This window comes from Zychaea mexicana (assembly GCF_025766255.1).
Source record: "Zychaea mexicana strain RSA 1403 chromosome Unknown BDB00scaffold_2, whole genome shotgun sequence".
NCBI classification, from domain to species: domain Eukaryota; kingdom Fungi; phylum Mucoromycota; class Mucoromycetes; order Mucorales; family Lichtheimiaceae; genus Zychaea; species Zychaea mexicana.
This window is the reverse complement of record NW_026516665.1, coordinates 586974-607085: the sequence shown is the minus strand read 5'-3', so window position 1 is coordinate 607085 and position 20112 is coordinate 586974. Positions and strand designations below refer to the sequence as shown.

Sequence of the window (20112 nt, the reverse complement as noted above, 5' to 3'; positions counted from 1 at the left end):
AGCGATACAATGAAATTCTTCTCTTACACCAATAGAAGACTTCTTAGTCATCGCCTCGCCATTGCCAACAAAGTTTGCTAACACACTTTTTTAAAATGAAGACCCTGAAAGCACGTGAATATGTACATAGTGTACTAATATTCGGAAAACATTGAAAACCTTTCGTAGAATTGCATTGGGCTTCCTTTTCTTTTCGTTTATAACATGGTGGGTGGGTCATTTATCCGTGGATAAAAATTTTGATTAATACGAGAGTGTATAGTATCCACGCACAGCAAAGACACCGGCCACGAGATAATGTTTGGTCAAAACGAATTGATCGCATCGAATCGTTAGATCGGATGATGTTTCGGGGAGCAAGATAAAGTCGCAATTGGAGTGCTAGATTATTTTTAGAAGCATATGGGAGGACACCGAGAGCCGTTATATACTACTGATGACATTCGCGGTAATGAAGGTTATGATTATAACTACGACGACGACTACGTTTAAACAAACATACATACTTTACAAACGTTTATCTGTAAGAGCACAGTACTGTACTTGAGTCTATGTTTTCGATCAAGACGACAACATGTAACTCTCTTTTAAAATGCACATGTTGTACATAAGGATTATGTCCCATCGTCTACTGTCAACGTTTCAAGATTCTGTCTCCAGAATCATACAGCAACATAATGTGTCGTACTAGCATTTTTCTGTGAAATTGGAGCCTCATGTGATTAATCACATCTAATGTGGATTTCACCCTTTCATGATGAATAGCTAACTACATCATTCTATCTACCATATCGCTGTTTATTTGATAGCATTCTCTCTTACAGATGTTGCGTTAGAGACAAAGTGATCGTTTACCATCAAGTGCAGCTACAATCGCTTCTCAGCCCAGTGCACTCTCTGACCCTCCCATCGTCAAATAAAATTGGTGACACGCCAAGGTGCGCCAACCATTGGAGCTATTGCCATTGGAAAACGGAAGGATTATGCCGAAATATAACAATATTCTTCAAAGAGAAAGAAGAATGCTGATGAGTGACGTGATCTCTGTTTACAGCGCTTTTTCTGTGGCCTTTAGTGCTCGTTCGTTTGATTGGTTACTCCCTTGGTGTGTTACACACATGATAAAAAATGCTGGGGTCAAAAGTCCGTTCCCAATAATGCAGAGCGAGCTTAATTTGATTTTTGTACTCCCCAAGCTATAGGATAACGCCTGTATTTTTCAACCAAGAAGAAATGGATATTTGTGACCAAACTTGGAAGCATAAAAGAACGCAATTGGCAGTTGCTACAAATGGTTGATCGACAAAAGTAGCAACAGACGACAGCGATGTCTAATGACAGCATCCCTTGTTTTCATGAGTGGTGTAGCATTGCGATTTGAACCTGGCACGATCATAACAAAAAGAAGGTCGGTGTACTACTTGGCTACATATTAGGAAAAGGGCCCAGTAATAGAGCAGTATTATTGTGTACTTCTGGTGGGTATATATTTCAGTGCCTCGCGACTTTTCCAGGAGTAGTACCTAAAACATCGGAAGAATTGGATGTTATACCAGCTGTGTCTGAATGCGGCACATCGAGAAGCAAAGGAAGCTCTTCATATACTATGTATGTAGTGATGCGCCCGTAAACTTTGTACTGGTGCTAAGGCCGCTTCTTGTAGTAGATCATAGATCGTATCGACGGAGTGTACAATAAGTAGTGGTGCGGACATGAAAAACAAAGCTTACTGATAACGCAGCAGCGCGCCATGTCTCTGGATCAAAGCGCTGACAATGGGATGTGTGTAGGCTCTCTCTTTCTTGGACTCGGGTGCCATGGCTCTTGTTCTGGGGAAGAAAAACGGGATTATTTCCTTTAAGAGTCCCTTTTCATTGTACCTGCTGCTTGCTGCGTCGTATTGTCCATTATTGCACCCAATGGAGAACAGAAAAAGAGGGCAAAATTAACCTTCTGTGCTCACGCCGTAAATTTGATAGCTTATTTCTCATCGGATATGGCAAGGATGTACGACGATAGCTGTTTTTTTCTCTCCCTCGTAGCATATGAACGGCTTCTAAAACGTTGAAAAGGGCTGATCTAAGAAGAAGAAAAAAGCACAAGATTTACCACCCGTCCTGTGTTTCTGTAGCATCAACCACCATATTAAGCGTAGTTGGCTTTTTGTGTCACTCGTCTTCTGGCCCTCCATCATCTCCGAGGATGCAGGTTGGCAGTAGCAGTGGTGGTACATCGCACCCATCAAAGGAAACAACAACAGAAAAAACGTGATGGTCTGGCCTAGATTTGTTTCGGTTGCATGCACTTTGACTTGTATACGTCTTACCTCCTGCTCCCTTGCTCCGTAACCATTACACACATCGACTCTCAGGAAGAGAAAAAGTCGTATGGTTTCCCGCGCGCGCGCGCGCATTGAAAACCCTTTGGACATTGTACACTGCTATAGTTGTGTGCGGATCAGGGCATTGGCCAACTTTTCTCTCTCTCTCTCCGCCCGCACAACCGTTCAAAATCTTTTTTTTCTCACTGTAGCACATTAGCCTCTTTTTATTCAACCCTCCAACTGACGCAGACACACACGTTCTCTCTCTTTTTCCTCTTTCTTTCTTTTTGGACCGAACAACTTCCCTCCCTTTCTTTTTAAACCTTTGACCCACGAAAGACAAAGGATCCTCAAGCACCAACAGCAAAATGACTGACTCAAAGGTGGAATATGCCGTTGAAGAGGGCCTGACGGTCGATTACAACACAACCACCCAAGAAAAGACCGAGCATATGAAAGTAGTCGAAACTACCATTGCCTCATCGAATCAACTCGCTGAAGAATTCGATGCAAAGGGTGAGCGCATCTATGTCAAGAGCGATGCTGAAAAGAAGCTGGTCCGCAAATTGGATTACGTCTATGTCATGCCATTTGTGGCTATTTTGAACTTCCTTCAGGTATGTGCAGGCAGTGTTCCACAGGGATCACATTAGAAATATGTACTGATACATTATGGATGTTCTACTTTCTGCCCTACCAGTTCTTTGACAAGAGTACTTTGAACTATGCTGGTGTGCTGGGTATTCAAGAAGATACTAGTAAGTAGTACTTGCATGCTCATTCAATCCACAAATTTCAAACTGTGCACAACTTTCGGGACCGAAGCTAAATTATATTCTGCTTTAGACACCAGTGGCTCCCAGTTCAGTTGGTTGGGCTCGCTCTTTTATCTTGGCTATCTTGTTTACCAGGTCAGTGAGCGATATTGCTGGTGACCGCACCGTCCGGTTCGTAAAGTACTGACCAAAAACAATTATCAAACAAATTATAGGTGCCGAATCAATTCCTTCTTCAACGTCTGCCACTCACCAAATACATTGGCGGCTTGATCGTCTTATGGGGTTTGGTCCTCGCTGTGACCTTTGAGGCAAAGAACTTTCCTCAGTTGGCCGGTCTCCGTTTTCTCTTGGGTTTCTTTGAGGCCGCCATGTATCCCTGCTGCATCATGCTTATCAGTACCATGTACCGTCGTCGTGAACAGGCTTCTCGTCTTGGTGCTGTCTACATTTGCAACGGTGTCGCAATGGCAGTGGGTGGTTTTATCGGTTACGGTGTTGGCCACATGGATGGTGCTTTGGGCCATGCTTCTTGGCAATGGTATGCAGAGACAGAATTACAGATGCTTTATTACGTATGCGAGCGCTAATAATGAGACATTATTCATGCTTCATACACACTTAGGTTGATGATCATCCTCGGTGTGATCACCATCTTCTTTGGTTTCGTAATCTTTTTCTTCCTCGTCGATGACCCTCGCTCCAAATTTTTGCGATTGACCCCTGAGCAGTTGCAGATTGTCGACGAGCGTCAGCGCGACAACACGACCGTGCGCACCAAGGAAATAAAATGGCATCACGTTAAGGAAGCATTAACTGAGCCTCGATTCTACTGCTTCTGTTTTGCTTCCATGTTGATCAACTTCCAGAACGGTGCCTTGAACACGTTCAGCAGTATCATTACTGCCGGTTTCGGCTTCAGTGTAAGCAATTGTACATTTACTGTCTAATATATACCACGTCATCCCAACATTTAATGTCTCACAACATAACGTTCGTTTATGAATTTCTGACTCGTGCATATCTAGGGCGTTGATGCCATCTTGCTTTCCGTCCCTTCCGGTGTTGTTGATATTATTTACATCGTGGTCATTATTTGGTACAACAACAAGTATGGTAACACCCTGTATTGCGCTTGTGCAATGCTTGTGTGTGCTATCATTGGTCTTGTCTTGCTCATTGCCATCCCTGTGCCCAAGGCTAAGCTGCTGGGTCTCTACCTTTGCTGGGCCTATGCTGCCGCCTATGTCATGTTCCTTTCTTCTGTCGCCAACAATGTGAATGGCTACACTAAAAAGATCTTCTACAGCACCAGCATTATTGTCTTTTACACAGTACGTTTCTGCACATCTTTATATAAGCAAACAATTACCCATCACCTGATGCTTGGCCACACACACACTGTGTGCCCGGAAAACATCCTCTTCTGAAAAGTAGGATTCTTCTAGCTAACTGAATGTTTTCTATATTAGATCGGTAATTTCGCAGGTCCTCTCATGATGGTCGCTTGGCAAGCTCCATTATACCTCGGTGGTATGTTGGCCTATATCGCATCCAACGCTATTTGCATCGTTTTATTCTTGATTGCCCGTATGTCTATGGCCAGACTCAACAGAGAGCGTATGGCTCGTGGTATTACTTCTACGGCAACTGGTGAAATGCAGGATCTTACTGATAAAGAGGATCCCAACTTCATTTACAGACTTTAAAGAAGCAGCTGTTCCCCCTCTATCAAAACCCTCTCTCAATTTATTTATTATTTTACCCTTAACAATCAACACACAAACACTCACTTAGTCACTCACTCAGTTTTTGTTTCTTTTTTGCACCCGCTATTATGCACCTTTTTTTCTTATTCCAACATTCAATATTTTCGCTTTAGAAGACTTAGATTGAAGATTAGGGTTTTCCCAATGAGAGTCTCTATTCTTCTCTAATTGTATTCCCCCACCCTTTAAATTTCTACTAATAATCTTATCAACACTTTAAACTATAAAAAAATTACCTAATATTTCCGGAAAGGAGAAAAATCAGTTAGGAGGATCCGGTCGCGGACATATGGTACTATTTACTACGTTTGCTATTTCTCTAAAAAATACAGCAGATGGGAACTTAATGACTTTGGTTCTTTATCAGGTATTTATATCGTTGCAATTGTAACAACAATAATGAGGTAATGTAACGTGGAATCCCATTTACTATCATAAAGCTGGTTTATAGTCTTATGCACGTACATAGTATCAACATACATCACAGCATGAGAATGAAAGTCATATTATATGCTAAACATACAGAGCCCATTTTATATTCTGAATATCATACGCATCTACTTTATAAAAACAGGTGCCATTTTCAAGTAAAATGATGAGCAACATGCATCACTTTGGTTACTGTGTATTGTTACAAGCAACTAATTATATGTGCTACCGTCATGTAAAAACTTGACAGCCAATGATACTATAATTAACGTATTGCATACAGCTTGACAGGGAAGAAAAAAGTGCTGCTCTTGGCGAAAGGGCCCATGCATTTTTTTACTTTTGTTTTTTTACATTAGTTGCAATGTATATTTTAGCTCCGAGTCTGACAAGACATGCGCAAATGATCACACGCAGAACGAATCAGGCAAAGAGCACACCAATATGTTTTTACGTGTAAGACCGAAAACACAGTGTAACAATGATAGGACCGAGGCTCTTGGTCAAGTGGCGACATCTCGGAATCTTCAAACAAACGTCCTTCGGTCCATCGTGCTTAAGGATCTATTATATTGTACACTAAGAAGCTCGTTCTGCTTTCCTTTTCGGACAACCTATCCTCTTTTTCGGACCTTGTCCTCCATACCGCTTTCTTACCAGTATCTTGTCTAGTTTGGATAGTTGTTTTAAATTGAGTTATGTAGAGTTCTCTCCGCCACATCTCGTCACTTTGATATACATGCTTTGATCCCAATAAACTGGGCCTGCTGCATGCTTTTCAACTGTTTAAGATATATACATGTGTAAAATCCACAGTTGAGGCTCTTGCAATTGGTAGCTTTTGAACACTAAAGTACTTAAACGAAGATTATTCGAATGTCATCCGCTGCACTATGGTCGAGTTCCATTCCACTATGTGTCTAGTTTTTTATGTGTAAAATCCTATGTTGCCATAATAGGGCTGCATCTGTAGTTGAAGATTTACATTTCTCAAAGGAAAGGCATTGATTTTTGACAAGCTGACATTGTGCCCGTGGTAGTTATACGGCAAGCTCACCACAAGAACTTTTTAACGCAATCTTGAGGCTGCTGTTTTCATATAATGGCTCGGCTGTGTAACTTATAAATACGACTAGTGTCTATGATGTTGCCGTCGAGAAGGACCAATGATGACCCACTTTCTACTGCCGAGTTAATGAAAGTATTAGTGGCACTACTAAGTCTTAGTTTGTGGTAGACCGCTTACATCCATCTTTACTACAAAAAGGTTACCGCAATGAGAAATGGTAATCGAGAGTGGCAGAAGATATAGTGTCAATCTCTGCTATTCCCTATTCCATTTTTACAGTCATCGGAAAAGTATTAAATTTCAACCTATTAGACACAAAAGTCATTTGAGGGATGATGAAGTTTTCAGAATGGTGAGTTCGATGAGCAAGGCCGGACCTCTTGTATGCCCTATACAGTATGAAGTTTATGGAGGGTAGTCAACTTATCATATTCAACCGAGACGAGCAAACATTGACTCCGTATGTATGTACACGCTCTTATATTGCTTGCTGATCTGAAGTTATATAGCTATAGAAAACCTGCAACGGCTCCCTATGCTCCTTTAAGGCTGATTTGGAGAGGAGCGGTTGATGTTTATATGTTAGATCTGTACTAATGCTACTACTCAAAAAAGTCGTTTTTGTTCTATCCTTATATCGGTGAGCCTTGATGCTCAGTGAATATGATACTGTACTGATATGCAAATGAAAAAGTTTTGAATACCTGTTGTAATCATGATATCCTCGACCACTTCCATCCTACCGTTGCTGCTTACAGCTAAGCAGTCCTCAAAAATGTATGAAATTAGATTGGAAGTTAAAAAAATATATGGTTTTCCTTTTTTCTTCACATTCACCTCTGATTCCGGAGATTATACAAGTGTGGACTTCTAGTATGCACTTGATTAAAAAAAAGGCTCGCGGACATAATCTTAATATGCTGTTACATTGATTGAATATGCTATTGGGGAAATAACGTAACATGAGCCATTTCTTTCCCGAGTTTGTAACCATGTAGTAGTAGCGCAGAGCGACAACAAATGTGTATCCATAGTGACCTTCACCATAGCAACTACAACCATGGCAGCAGCACTTTTTGCTGTACAATTGTAACTCAATGCTGGGACATTGAAAATTAGTCATACATTACACAGCAACATTCACCATACTAGTAAGTATACTAGCAGTAGCAATAAAGGTAGATATATGCATGCATCAAGTCCTTGGTGGCTTCCTGGTTAAATAAGCTGCTGTTGTTGTCATCCGAACAGCTAATTCATGTACCAGAGCAATGTAATTGACAGTCAATAATGGGACTATGTGAGAGGTTTTATAGGCTGCAGATTGACAGGAACAAATCTCATAGATCAAGAGGGACCCCTGCATTATTGATGCTCTGGACACCCTAATCTTGATGCCTTTTGGTAATCAAGCCAGGTCGGACAGAGACACGCGCAAGTAAACAGCAGATACCAGAATATTATACTATAAGCAGAAGGCTATTGCTATGTAGGACCAAGGGCTGTGGTGTAACCTAGAATAGTTCCAAGATGGTCAGGTGGGACCATCTCTGTTCGCACTTGGGAAGACTCGTACTATTTTCTTTTGGTGGTTGCTTCTTTTCTTCTCAAATAATCTCATTTAGTTTTTTCCTTCCCCCTACAAACCCCCAAAGTTTGATGCGATACCCTTTTTTTCATGTGAGACAGGAAAACGGATACACTTTTTTGTGGCATAATATCTTTTTATCGATTGTTGAAATTTCCGCCGATGCTCATCACCTCCTTGTAAGTGCGTGCAGTAGTTTAATTCCATTAAGCTGGAACTTGTGCACGCAGACTCACCTAGGTTTTATGTGTGATTTGTAACCGGGTGACAAGAGTGGATGTGTGATTTGATGCGGGCCCCGGTTACATCCTTTCTAATATGTCCAAACTTCCGTTATGATAGCTAACCAGTCTGTGGGCCAGCAAAGCCAGCCTACCAGCCAACTCACCACGTCAAATAAAAGTGAGGCTTCCAAGCTGTAACACCCACATCCAGCACGTACACACGCAAAAAGCACTCTCTTGTTCTTCCTTTTTTACTTTCCTTTTTCCTTTTCTTTTTTGCCTCCGTTCTTTTTCTACTAGTAAACTAAAATAAAAAAGCATTCATTTTATTTTTTCTTATTATTGCCCCTTATAACGTCAGAGCAAACATTATCACAATCAACGAAACCGACGACGCATACTGCTACTTCCCGGAGACAACAGCAGCAGCAAAACAAATAACAAAGTACACAATATCTTGCTGTGTTCTGTATGAAAGTGTCGCGACGACGGCTGAATCCAACAGAACAGAAAAACGCAGCTCTACTCCTGGCGGTAAATGGATCCGTTTCACAAAAACATAGCGACCAATTCGTCAGACCTCATACGACTCAACAACATGGAAAAACGGGCAAGCCAGTCCCTTTATGCAGCCACAGATGAGCAATACGAAGCGTATGATACATCGTACGGCTACAGCGTTGAAGATGAGCCAGAAAAGTCAAGCGAGGAACGTGCACTCGTAAGGAAACTTGATTTATACATCATGCCGATCGTTTGTGTTCTCGATTTTATTCAGGTAGAGGAAAAAGAAAGTTGTATATGCAGCAGACTAATAAAGTCACGCTTTAAAGCAGCAACAGCAGCAACAGCACAGCTTAATAAGTATTTTATAGTTTCTCGACAAATCAACCATCAATTATGCCGCACTGTTCAACTTCAAAGAGGAGCTCAATCTTCAAGGAAGCGAGTACAGCTTATTGGGCTCCATTTTTTACTTGGGCTATTTGTTGTACCAGGTATCAGTATTACATCCAAAGCAAGTTATACTATCTATGAGCTATACACCGGGTCACTCAACAAATCGTGTTCTCTCTTTTATCAAAGTTCCCAAACAATTTCTTCTTGCAACGTTTCGCCGTGGCACGGTACATTGGCGTGATTGTTGTCTTATGGGGCATTGTTCTCGCCTGCACTGCCCTCGGTAAAAACTTTGCTCAAGTTGCTGCTATGCGTTTCTTGCTTGGTTTGTTCGAGGCAGGAATCTATCCAGCCATGACGCTATTGATTAGTACATGTTATCGACGATCAGAGCAAGCCGCTCGTTTGGGTATGTTCTTTTTCGTACTAAAAAGAATCACAAAATACTAATTGTCATCTTTTGCAATGTAACATAACAACAACAGGTGCCTTTTGGATTTGGAACGGTGTCGCTTTAATCATTGGTGGCCTCATAACGTATGGCATTGGAAGCATGGAGAACGATCTTGGAATATCACGCTGGAAATGGTATAAAAAAGATACCGATTTTTTCTTTTTGAACACTTTTGCAACATCACGTCGAGATGGGCTCTACTATTTAAACGTTTTTCTAATGTCTGAATTACAACATTCTTTAATATAAACACAGGATTATGATTATTCTGGGTGCATGCACAGTGTTCATGGGCATCTTTTCGTTCTTTTTTTTGATCGACAATCCGAAATCCAAAGCACTGAAGCTCAATGCTGAACAGGAAATCCTTGTCGAAGAACGCACACGTGATAATTCAGTAGTTCGCACAACGACGATCAAAATTCACCAAATCAAAGAAGCCCTAGGCGAAATCCGCTTCTGGGCATTTGGCTTGGCCTGTATGCTTATCAACCTTCAGAATGGTGCAATGACGATTTATAATGCCCAGATTGTTCAAGACTTTGGGTTCACCGTAAGTTATAGTAGTAGTACTAAGCTGTGGTTACAACTTGATTAATTTCATGGTCTCACCAATGTCACCAACAACATCCGCCTCTCTATCTTTTGGGAATGCTACTTTTGTTTGCTGCTCTGCATAATATATAGCAATTAGAAAGTGTGCTACTTACTATTGGCAGTGGTGGTGCCGATATCGTTTTTATTATTGGTGCAGTTATTTGTGCTCGCAAGTCAGGTAACCTGCTCTACACTGCTTGTGGTTTGATGTGCATTGATATCCTTGGTTTGATCTTGCTGCTGGTAATCCCTGTTACTCGTGTCAAACTGGTTGGCTTCTATATGGCATGGGCATACTGCGCAGCTTACGTCCTCATGATCGCATCGATCTCCAACAATGTGTCAGGATACACCAAAAAAATCTTCTATAATGGAAGCCTGATGGTGTTCTATACGGTACGAGTTCGCACACACTCACCAGCGACACTTTTTTTTGGGATATTTCTTGCGTGCGTGATAACTAACGAAACGATGTTGTAGATCGGGAACTTTGTCGGGCCTCTGCTCATGATTACACCACCCTATATCCCTGGTATGCTTACCTACATTGGCGCGAACGTACTCGTCGTTATCTTGCTTTTGATCGCTCGATGGAAAATGGCTACAGTCAATCGATACCGTTTAGCGCGCTCATCCGGCGTTGTGACGAACGTAGAAGACGATCTGAGCGACGTTGCCGATCCAAACTACATCTACACTATGTAGATAAAAAGGAAGACATGCAAGCATCACTTTATTACTTTTTACCTTCTTTATTGTTACTATACTATCATACCTTACTTACTTCCGTCATTAACCGTACTACTTTGGTGAGATTTTTTATACTTCTCTCAATTCCTCACCTTCTTTCTTCTTTTCGCATTTTATTTCATGTTATTATCACTTAGATCGAGTGATGATAAGGTTAAAATCTTACATGTAGAGTAATGTAGCTATAGCTCATCAATCTTTCTTATTTTGTTTATTTCGATTTTATTCTACATTTTTTATATTCATCTGGTAGTAGTACTACTTTACTATATTATCTCACACAACACTTTCCACTCCTTTATTTCTTCCCTGCTCTTCATTTTACATTCATCCCGTTTACTGTCAGCAGTATGCATGAGTTTACAATTCAGTTTGATCTAATACTGAAATGACTATGTAAAGCACACACACAAATGAAAAACTGTGTTTTCTATTTTTGCATATTGTTTAAACCTTCTTTCTAGTAAAAAGTTCATTTTTTTCTGTCTGAATAGAATATTACTGTGTTCAAATTCTTTATGAGCCTAGTGTTGCTGTTGCTCACGGCATTGTCAGTTGTAACAATAATCCAGAACATATATATCGCTTTTTTATTGGTCAGAATAATTAACTAAAAAGGAGTGCATAATCATCCGAGCAGATCCCTTGAGAAAAAAGTACTTGAACCAGAATTTAGAAGAACCAAACAAACCGATAATCCGAACCATGAAAAAAAATTACAAAAAGGTACCATGTTTATGTACTTCTCTAACACTATTTATTATGTACTATAAGTGTACACACACGGGTGGAACGCTTACTTTTTCGCTCTGCCAAATGTTCTGCATACACTATTGTCTGGTACAAATAAACTAGTTTTTCAGGCGCTTTGTATGTTTAACTCGGTAAACACGAACTATCATTAGCAACAAGCAAGTCTGATGAGTACGCTTCAAAGTGGGACCTGTGAGTTACATATAAACTGAGGAATTTGGTGGAAAAGCACTCATGATACACACAGGGTCATCAAGAAGACGACGTTGCACGCATGTAACAATATCCGCTTTTTTTTCAATCCTGGTTTTGAGTTACTGGTGGAGGGAGGGAAGTAAAATAGCGCTTTTTGAAATAGTTGTATAAAAGTACAGGTTATTACATTATGAGCTGCCATACCGTTTCATGAGAAGAAAAAATAACCTCGCAGTCATCTGACTTTCTGAATAATCAGTATATGAGAAATAAGCAGCAATACTGACTTGTAATAAAAACGTGTCGTTGTATTTAATCTCGAGTTTCAATGTTGCACTTTTATCATGGTTTTGTTAGTGTTAATATGTAAAAATTTTTAGTATAGGCCACCATAGACTTGAGGTCCTCGAGGGAAAGAAGATACAAAGAGCAACTGCATTTAGCTAACCAAAGAGGCATTATCAAATATAGAAATACCAGAAGGAGCACGAATAGGATGCGCTAAAGCCCTTTGGTTCCTAAAGAGCATTGTACTGCACGTGGTTTTGAAGTGCGTTCCCGGAATTTTATTTGTATGTGATCCTTCGTGATTATTGACAGAAAGCACTACAAAGTCAACGACACACGTTACATATACGCTTATATGCGATGCTGCTCTACTAGCTATGTAACAGTAAAACTTGCTTTGAAGAAAAGTGCAGTTTATATGCGCATGGTAATACTCCTTGTTTCTTCTTGAAATAGATGACAACGATATGCTGCCGTGTTAAATAACCTTTATACACTAGAACTAGATATTGCATATTCATATACAGGACAACAACCAGAATAGCAGAGAGCTGTTCACTTTTCTACTCCTTCTGCTGCTGCTGCTGCTACTACTGCCGTGACGTGGTCTCTTCACTAGAAGACGGCTGTTCTGGTAAAGATTGGAATGATTGATTGCTGTTTCGATTACTTGCTGTAGTGGTGGGCTGGTCACTACTTTGTGCCGTCGAAAAAGTATTGTTAAGTTGCGGGAGATAACTGACGAAGTACATTAATGCAGTAGAAGATCGTTTCGCTTCTGGGGAGCTCTTGCCGGTGCTATCATCTGATGACGCCTGCTTTTCCAAGTTTGTAATTTCTCCTCCTTCTTTCTCCGTTGCCTTTGCGTTACTTTCGTCAGTATTGGTCGTAGTATCTTTTCGTTCGTCCTTTGCCTCGCCAAGAGGCGGTGTTAAGTGTCGTTGGGGCTCGTCGTTTGCTGGAGGTAACTCTACTTGTTGATCTGAGCGACTATTGACCAGAAGTATAGGTCCAGTCTCTTTTGTCGGTGTCTTTTGATCATCCCTTTCTTCGTGACGGTCCTCTGCTTTTGCCTTAAGTGAAGCTGTTTCGTTGCTACGCAGTATTGTTGCTACCACAGCTGTTTCTTTCGGAGCCGCACTGTCTGCTATGGGCTCCACCACTGCTTCAATTATTTCCTTGATTCGTCCTTTGCCTTTGTCCGGAATGCTAGTGGCACGGTCACGACTATTATCGTCTTCAGTGGCTTTGGAACCTTTTTCTTCTAACTGAGAAACAGAGGTGGAATACTCTTCACGCGGGGATCCCAGTGACGAAAAAGATGTATCTGCGGCACCATCTGTTGTTGTCTCCACTGTCGTAGTGACGGGTGGATCTACTGTCATTGGAGCGGATAAAGGAGCTTGACTTGTTCGTCGCGCACTACTGCTGCCGTTGTTTTGTCGACTGCCATTGCCAGCATTAGTGCTTAATCGTTGTAACGCAACGGAAGTGGTATCAATTCTTAGTGTTCCAGTAGTAGGATCATCATTATCACCAGGTAACATGCTTTTCCGTTGAATCTTTTTCCATGTTGCAGAATGACCATGGTTACGTGTCGCAATATCAACCAACAAGCGACACCAGGCGACCAGCTCTTCCCGCGAGCTCGCCTTGAGTATATACACTTTGTCACGTTGAAGTGCTGCCGATCGTCGAATTTCAACAGTGTAATTACCACCATGCTCATCGTGGGCTAGATGGCTAATATCAATGGACGGAATAACGGTGGACCTCGGAATAAATATTGAAAGCTCTGGGTTAACCTTGTCATTTTCATGGAACTGATGCAGGAACCCACCTATTTCAATATATGCATCTTTAGTATGATTTTGGACAATGATAGCGGCCAAAATAAATATTTACATTGCGTCAAAACATAGTAGCGTTTAGTGTATTGTTTGCGAATGCCACCCGTGCGACGTTCCAAGTTGCCTTTGGCAAGAGTCATTACGGCAGGATGGAACTTATTGCTGTAATTGATGAAAAGGTAGTTACGTGACGGAGTGACTTCGTCTACAACAAGATCTCTGGCCTCGCTGCTCAAAAATTGCTGCCATTCGCGCTCGGTGTCCATTTTTTCGATCATGCGCTGGATCCGTGCTGTTTCCCGTGACACGGCAATGTTTCCATAGTGATCGTAACAGAACTGAGCAGCTTTTTTGAGTGCGTGAATGATGCGCTTCTCAAATAATGCAGATTGATGCTGGATGTCGATGATGGCCGTTCGAAGACGATTGTCCTCTTGAATTTCTCGTTGCAAATAACGCAAGACATCTGAGAATGTTTATGTAAGCAACAAAGTAAGTATGGAAATCTTCTGTATATATACACTGTACAATAGCATATATAAATGACAACGTACGAAGATTCGTGAGCCAAGGATCCTGTGAGACATGACCCCCTGTCGATGCTGCCGCTTGACACTGTTTACTGAGCAGGGAAATTGTTTTTTGTGTTGTATCAGCGCGTCGCAACAGCTCGTCCATTCGAAACTGACGGTCTTGGTCGAGCGTCTGGGTTTTTCGTTTGCATTCCTTGGCCAAGGCCTCGAGCTCAGGTATATATTCGTTCAAGAGCTTGTTGCCAGCAGAATGCTGCGTGGATGCAACGCGGGCAGTCAATGAACGGAAGCCGTAAAGTATCGATGCCATGGGCGTGCCGCGCTTGACACTACTGTCATTCCAATCGACATGCGGTAACACTTTGTGGTAATACAGCTCGCTGCTTTGCAAGTTGATTCTCCCCACTTGCTCTAACCATATCAAAATTTCGCGAAGAATGATTTGCCAGGCACCAAAGCGATCGATGATTGCCTGGGCTCGGTTTTTTGGACCAGCTTGAACATCTACTGATATGTTGACATAATTCAAGCTTTCCGAGTCCTGCCGTGCTGTAGGTGACTCTGGTACTTCGTTGTTGCTTATTGTATTGGGACTACCTGTTGGTGACGCTGGCGTTTTGACTCGCTCCTCATCACTGTCGCTAATCACCGGTTGTTGTTGGTGTGTTGCGCTATTATTATTGATCCCGCGAGCAAGATGGAAACTGTTGCTACTTGGTGGACGTTCAAGGGGAGGAGCCGACATTGTATATTGCTGCTGTTGCTGGTTACTTATTGTTGTAGTAGCGGAGGATGTGCGTTTTGCAGTAGGTGTGTGTGATGGTGGAGTGGATGAGGACTTGACACTGTTGCTGCGTCCAGGAATTCGTAAGCCAAACGGAAACGTGAGTGAGTTTCGTTTATTACTTTCGACCATGGGAGGAAGAAAGGAAGAGTAATGGTTATTTTCTATTTGGAAAGAAAGTCAAAGAAAAAGGGAAAGGAGGATAACTCATTTTTGCTGTTGGGAATTGTTGTACCTGTTACACTGAACAGAAACTGAAAGCATATACCGACACACTATACCGAGCGTATTTAAAAAAACCTTCTCCCGTTTTTCGTATTATAAGCAAGACGCAGCAGGACTTCAATGGTATTTTCTAGCGTTTGTGTTTTTCTCTCCTCTTGTGCACAGCTTTTCAACCGACCACCACTGCAATTCTTGGAGTTAATTTTACATTGCAAGTATTTGTGCACCTATGTAGTACCACAACCCGTTGGGACTTTCTGGTAATCTTAATCTGTTCGTTTTGGGCTACTTGTAAGCCTGCTCAAATTTATTGTTGCACATGTATGCATGCATTTCTTTTCTTACTGGTGTGAAATGCACGCTACTATCTTTCTCAGAGTTACACACAGTTGCATGTTTTAGGCCAATGATCTTTTCTTTGCATGGTCAGATTGAGGCTACTGGAAGGGTTGAAACGTATTTGTGGATGTTACAATGAGAGCAATGGCAACTGGTTTACAACGCTTTAAAAAATATATAGGAATCATGATAAGAGTATATACAAAGAGAGATAGCATCATAGCACAGTTGAACAACGCATTGTAAGCTATGCTAATGGTAATTCTACCAGTATGCGACGCTCATTTCAACTTTAAAAACGAAACACGCATCACTACTTTATATTTCATAATTCAGGGGACGATAGCAATAAAGAAGCAGACAATATATCCATCGTAGTATACTTCATCCAGGAAGCTATTGTAATTTGTTATTGTTGCCGCGGCTATAAAATCCGGTGACTATTCATTTATATATAAAGTTCTGTTGCTCTCCGTTGCACAAGTTGGCAAATCATTCTATATTAGCATCATGCCTTTTTCAAAAGAAACTCCTTACACTGTTGCATGCATTTACGCTAGGTATTCGTTGGTGGTTCTCAAAGAGTCCCAAAGTGGAACAGTGTTTATTTGCCGCCATCCCAAAAGCATGGTACTTCTAGTTTGTGACACACATGTCATTATTGTCACCATGTTAAGTACTGGAAAGCTGCTCACCTCAGCTCATTAAGAAGATTCATTTTCGCTACGAAAAGTGCTTCACCAAAGCCCGAGAATATAAACAAAATGGGAAACCGCTGTTTTCTCGCTTTGGAACCGCTTGAGAGGAATTTTTGAGATCTGTCACGCACCCTGTTCCCGCAGCCAAAGTTCCACAGGCCAGCTTGCTCACGCGCATTTTCAATACAAATAGCGCTAAACTAATAAAGGAAACACAGTCAAGAAGTTGGAGTGGGATTTGCTCCGCAATTAAAAGCGCGTTTGACCTCCTCACAAGAAATTACCTCCATACTTACATACATTGTGACAGACTTGAAACAAGATACAACACAAAAGGGTGGGCTTGGCAATTTGTGCTTTCTTGCGACTGTGAGTTCCAGGGGCAACTCACAGTCGCAACAAGCAGCAGCAACAACGAATCACAGCTTAACACTTTTTTATCGATCTCCGCGTACTTGTCTAAATTGATCAGCCAGCAAAATTATCGGGTGAAGCGCCGATCATTTGCATCAGAAGAAGGTATTTTTTATGAAACGACTTAAGCAATGGTTGCAATATGGGATAGGTATTCTATTTAGAAAGTGTATAATCTTATAAAGGCGCATATTGTTATTTTAATTTCGTAGCTAAGTGATATTTTGTAACATTCGTCGTTACTATTGATATTTCAGAAATTGAGATGAGAAGCTGTCAATCCGACTTTGTACGTTTGGTAACCCGGTAATTGAGAAAGTCGTATTCTTGGCGGACAAAATGGCATTTTCTATAAAAGCCCACTATCACTACAGCAACTGAGCATTCTAATCTTTCTAATTTCACCAACCTAACCGTTAAAAAGCAAAAGAAAACTCACATTGTAGTTACTATGGTATTTTCTGCTATATAATGCTTAACATTTCCCAAATTTTTGCAAGTGAGCATGCATTTCCTCACTGAAATCTATAACTTCATGTGACATAGCCAACATCCGGTTTTACCATCCATGACGATTGCCGTAAGCAGCTTGAGCAGCTTAAATTTGGACAAGAAATCAAATACATTATCTTTAAGATCAATGGTATGGTGTATATCTTTGTTCTATGCACCAACAGTAGATAAAGTAACCATGCTTTTGCTGCTTTTGTTCTCAATAATACACATGCTTATGGATAGATGACTGTGATCAGGTGATCGTTGACCAAACCGGAGGCCCGAATAAAGATTATTATGAACGATTCATATCAAGCCTGCCATCTAAAGAGCCCCGCTATGCAGTACTTGATCTAGAATTTCAAGTGCCTGAGGTTGAAGGCGCCCGTAAAAAGATTATATTCTATGCTTGGTAATGTAGTGAAAAAGAAAGGAAGGTGTCTATTAAGTAATATAATATACTAACTATTATCAGGAGTCCCGATGAAAGTGACGTCAAAGCCAAAATGGTGCATGCACTGAATTTACGAGCATTCCGTCGACTGTTTATTGGAACAAGTGTCCATATCCAGGGCGCAGATGTGTCAGATGTACGTACCATTAAATCACATGTTTGTTTATACTGCTTTCAGCTAATACTACGAGCTTTTGTTATCGCTTCAATCAGTTTGATATCGAGAAAGTGACGAGCAAGGCTTCCAGTGCAGTTGCAGAGGAGTAGCAATGATCGTATTCGAATTTGAGAACAAGTAAAAAGAGAAAATGTTGTTTAACCCCATGATGTCGATAACCCCTGTGATGCTTCATTAATTACACTCATCACAAGTCACATCACAATCAGTGCTGCTGCTGCCCGTTCATAAAAATACTCAGTATTTATACTTTAGATTGATTTTGTAATTTGATGTTGCCAGGTTCCTTGAGCTGTGCATTAAGTCCTTTAGCGATCAACGAAATAGAAAGACGCCAGGAACGTTGTGCTTTTCATACATAAACTCAGTCTCGTATGTGTAAGCACAGTGCTTATCAAAAGTTCTCTCATAATAGTTGTCAAGAACACGCTATCTTTCTCTTGTGTTGAGGGAAAACAAAATACCTGCAGGAGCAAGCATGAGTTTACATGCACCATGTAAATTGACACTGCATCAGCAGCAGGATTGGAGTCACGAGGTTTGATTGGTGTGGCACAAGAGGAGATCCTGTCTGTCCGAAGGTTTCACCGAATCGCAACAGATTAAAACCCCGTCGGTTTTCACTGGGTCAGTGTTCAGCGATTTGGGTTATTGGGTGCTGTTTTTTACACCCACTACATGTATACCGGTTGAAATCGAATAATGATCCAGGGCAACTTGTTCAATCACCAGATAACATGCGAAGTATCCCCTACCAAGTAGGAAGTTCATAGTAGGATCATGTATGAACAGGAGCTTACAGATTTAGGCTTTTTCTTTTCATTCACTGCAACCAACACCTTGCTGACACGCATACATAGTGAGAGCTCTGAAGGAACGATATGAGCAACGTGTGATTTTTTGTTATGCATATCCCTATATTTGCTTATTTTGCTGTACAATCGCGCGCATCGAGATTAATATGGCGATGAGCCCGAGTTCTGGGCCATATTCGCTCTTGTATAAAGAGGGGAGAGGTGGGGGGAGCGGGCGCTGGAATAAATATTGTTCCGAAACATTTTTGCATTAGTAGCAGTTTACAATAGAAAAGAGGGTAATGAACAAGAAGATAAATTAACTTATAAGAGCGAAATAAAAGAATTAAGCGTTCATTGTTTTTACACTGAAAAGAAAAGATATACTAAATTCTAGGCTCTCTTAAAAGAGATAATAAAACTGTTAGCAAAGCAGGGGAACATTCATGCCGTTAAGATCGACGGGAAATGATTGGCAGCAGATTGTGTAACCTTGCCCACGAGCTTCTTTTCTTCTTAATTTTTTTTCGGGGTAGGAGGAGTGGAGAGAGGCTTATAATTATGAGAGAAAGAGAGTGAACCCGCAACCAGGGTCCAATCAATTATTGCAGCTGCTACATAACGACACCGTTTTCGCCATGGCAACGTATTTAAACGAAAATAATTTCATGGCAACCGGAACACCTATTTTGTTGCTGGGATACCGTAGATCCACGTAAACGCATTCTACGAAGCACAAGAACAAAAGAGAACAGTGGGAGAATAAGGCATATGTAATACGTATGGCTGAGAGCGTCAACGCGCACAGGAAACACTGGACAGGTGGGTTCAACACACCTCGTGTAACGACCTTTTTTGGTGCCACACGAAATCAAGGCAACTGTTTTTTGTTGTTGTTTTGCTTCCGCCGCGCACTCAATCATCACAACATAAGCTCGGTCGTCTCAGTTCACTTATATGCTTTGGAAATCCACGTTTGTATTAAAGTTGGAGAGTCAGAAAATTTGCTCTTTTCTTCTTTGTTTGCATGCTAATGTTCAGATTGAAGGGGGTTGAAAGGGGGTGCTCTCTCTGGGTGTGTGTGTGGAATCAACACCACCACCAACACGCAAGGGGACTAATGATGATGAGGACCGAAATAGAGTAATGCATGCATTGCTATACGCTCTGTTTTCGGGTTTGGTACTACAGATCAATTCTTTATTACGTGCTGACGTGGATGTCATGGAAAGG

At 41.2% G+C, this 20112-nt stretch overlaps 4 protein-coding genes across 4 annotated transcripts; 3 read left to right on the top strand and 1 right to left on the bottom strand.

Annotated features, from left to right (window-relative positions):
* Positions 1-2775: 2775 nt before the first annotated feature.
* On the top strand, positions 2776-4808 carry BDB00DRAFT_753701 (major facilitator superfamily domain-containing protein; the record flags this gene model as incomplete). Its single annotated transcript, XM_053118709.1, has 7 exons — positions 2776-2940; positions 3024-3081; positions 3170-3234; positions 3315-3640; positions 3725-4022; positions 4128-4433; positions 4572-4808. The coding sequence occupies 7 exons, from the start codon at positions 2776-2778 to the stop codon at positions 4806-4808; spliced, it is 1455 nt and encodes a 484-aa protein (XP_052985560.1).
* A 3968-nt stretch (positions 4809-8776) lies between these two features.
* BDB00DRAFT_866778 (major facilitator superfamily domain-containing protein) lies at positions 8777-10834 on the top strand (the record flags this gene model as incomplete). The annotated part of the gene is made up of 7 exons (XM_053126260.1): positions 8777-8956; positions 9054-9176; positions 9265-9487; positions 9564-9666; positions 9788-10085; positions 10220-10525; positions 10610-10834. The coding sequence occupies 7 exons, from the start codon at positions 8777-8779 to the stop codon at positions 10832-10834; spliced, it is 1458 nt and encodes a 485-aa protein (XP_052985559.1).
* A 1551-nt stretch (positions 10835-12385) lies between these two features.
* Positions 12386-15468, bottom strand: BDB00DRAFT_935035 (uncharacterized protein). The gene is made up of 3 exons (XM_053129177.1): positions 14520-15468; positions 14021-14431; positions 12386-13955 (listed from the first exon to the last, which is right to left on the bottom strand). Exons 1-3 carry the CDS (start codon positions 15412-15414, stop codon positions 12706-12708), a joined length of 2556 nt encoding a protein of 851 aa, XP_052985558.1. The 5' UTR covers positions 15415-15468; the 3' UTR covers positions 12386-12705.
* A 1899-nt stretch (positions 15469-17367) lies between these two features.
* BDB00DRAFT_796212 (uncharacterized protein) lies at positions 17368-18421 on the top strand. The gene is made up of 5 exons (XM_053121453.1): positions 17368-17412; positions 17505-17601; positions 17697-17865; positions 17929-18043; positions 18121-18421. Exons 1-5 carry the CDS (start codon positions 17410-17412, stop codon positions 18172-18174), a joined length of 438 nt encoding a protein of 145 aa, XP_052985557.1. The 5' UTR covers positions 17368-17409; the 3' UTR covers positions 18175-18421.
* The last annotated feature ends 1691 nt before the right edge of the window (positions 18422-20112 follow it).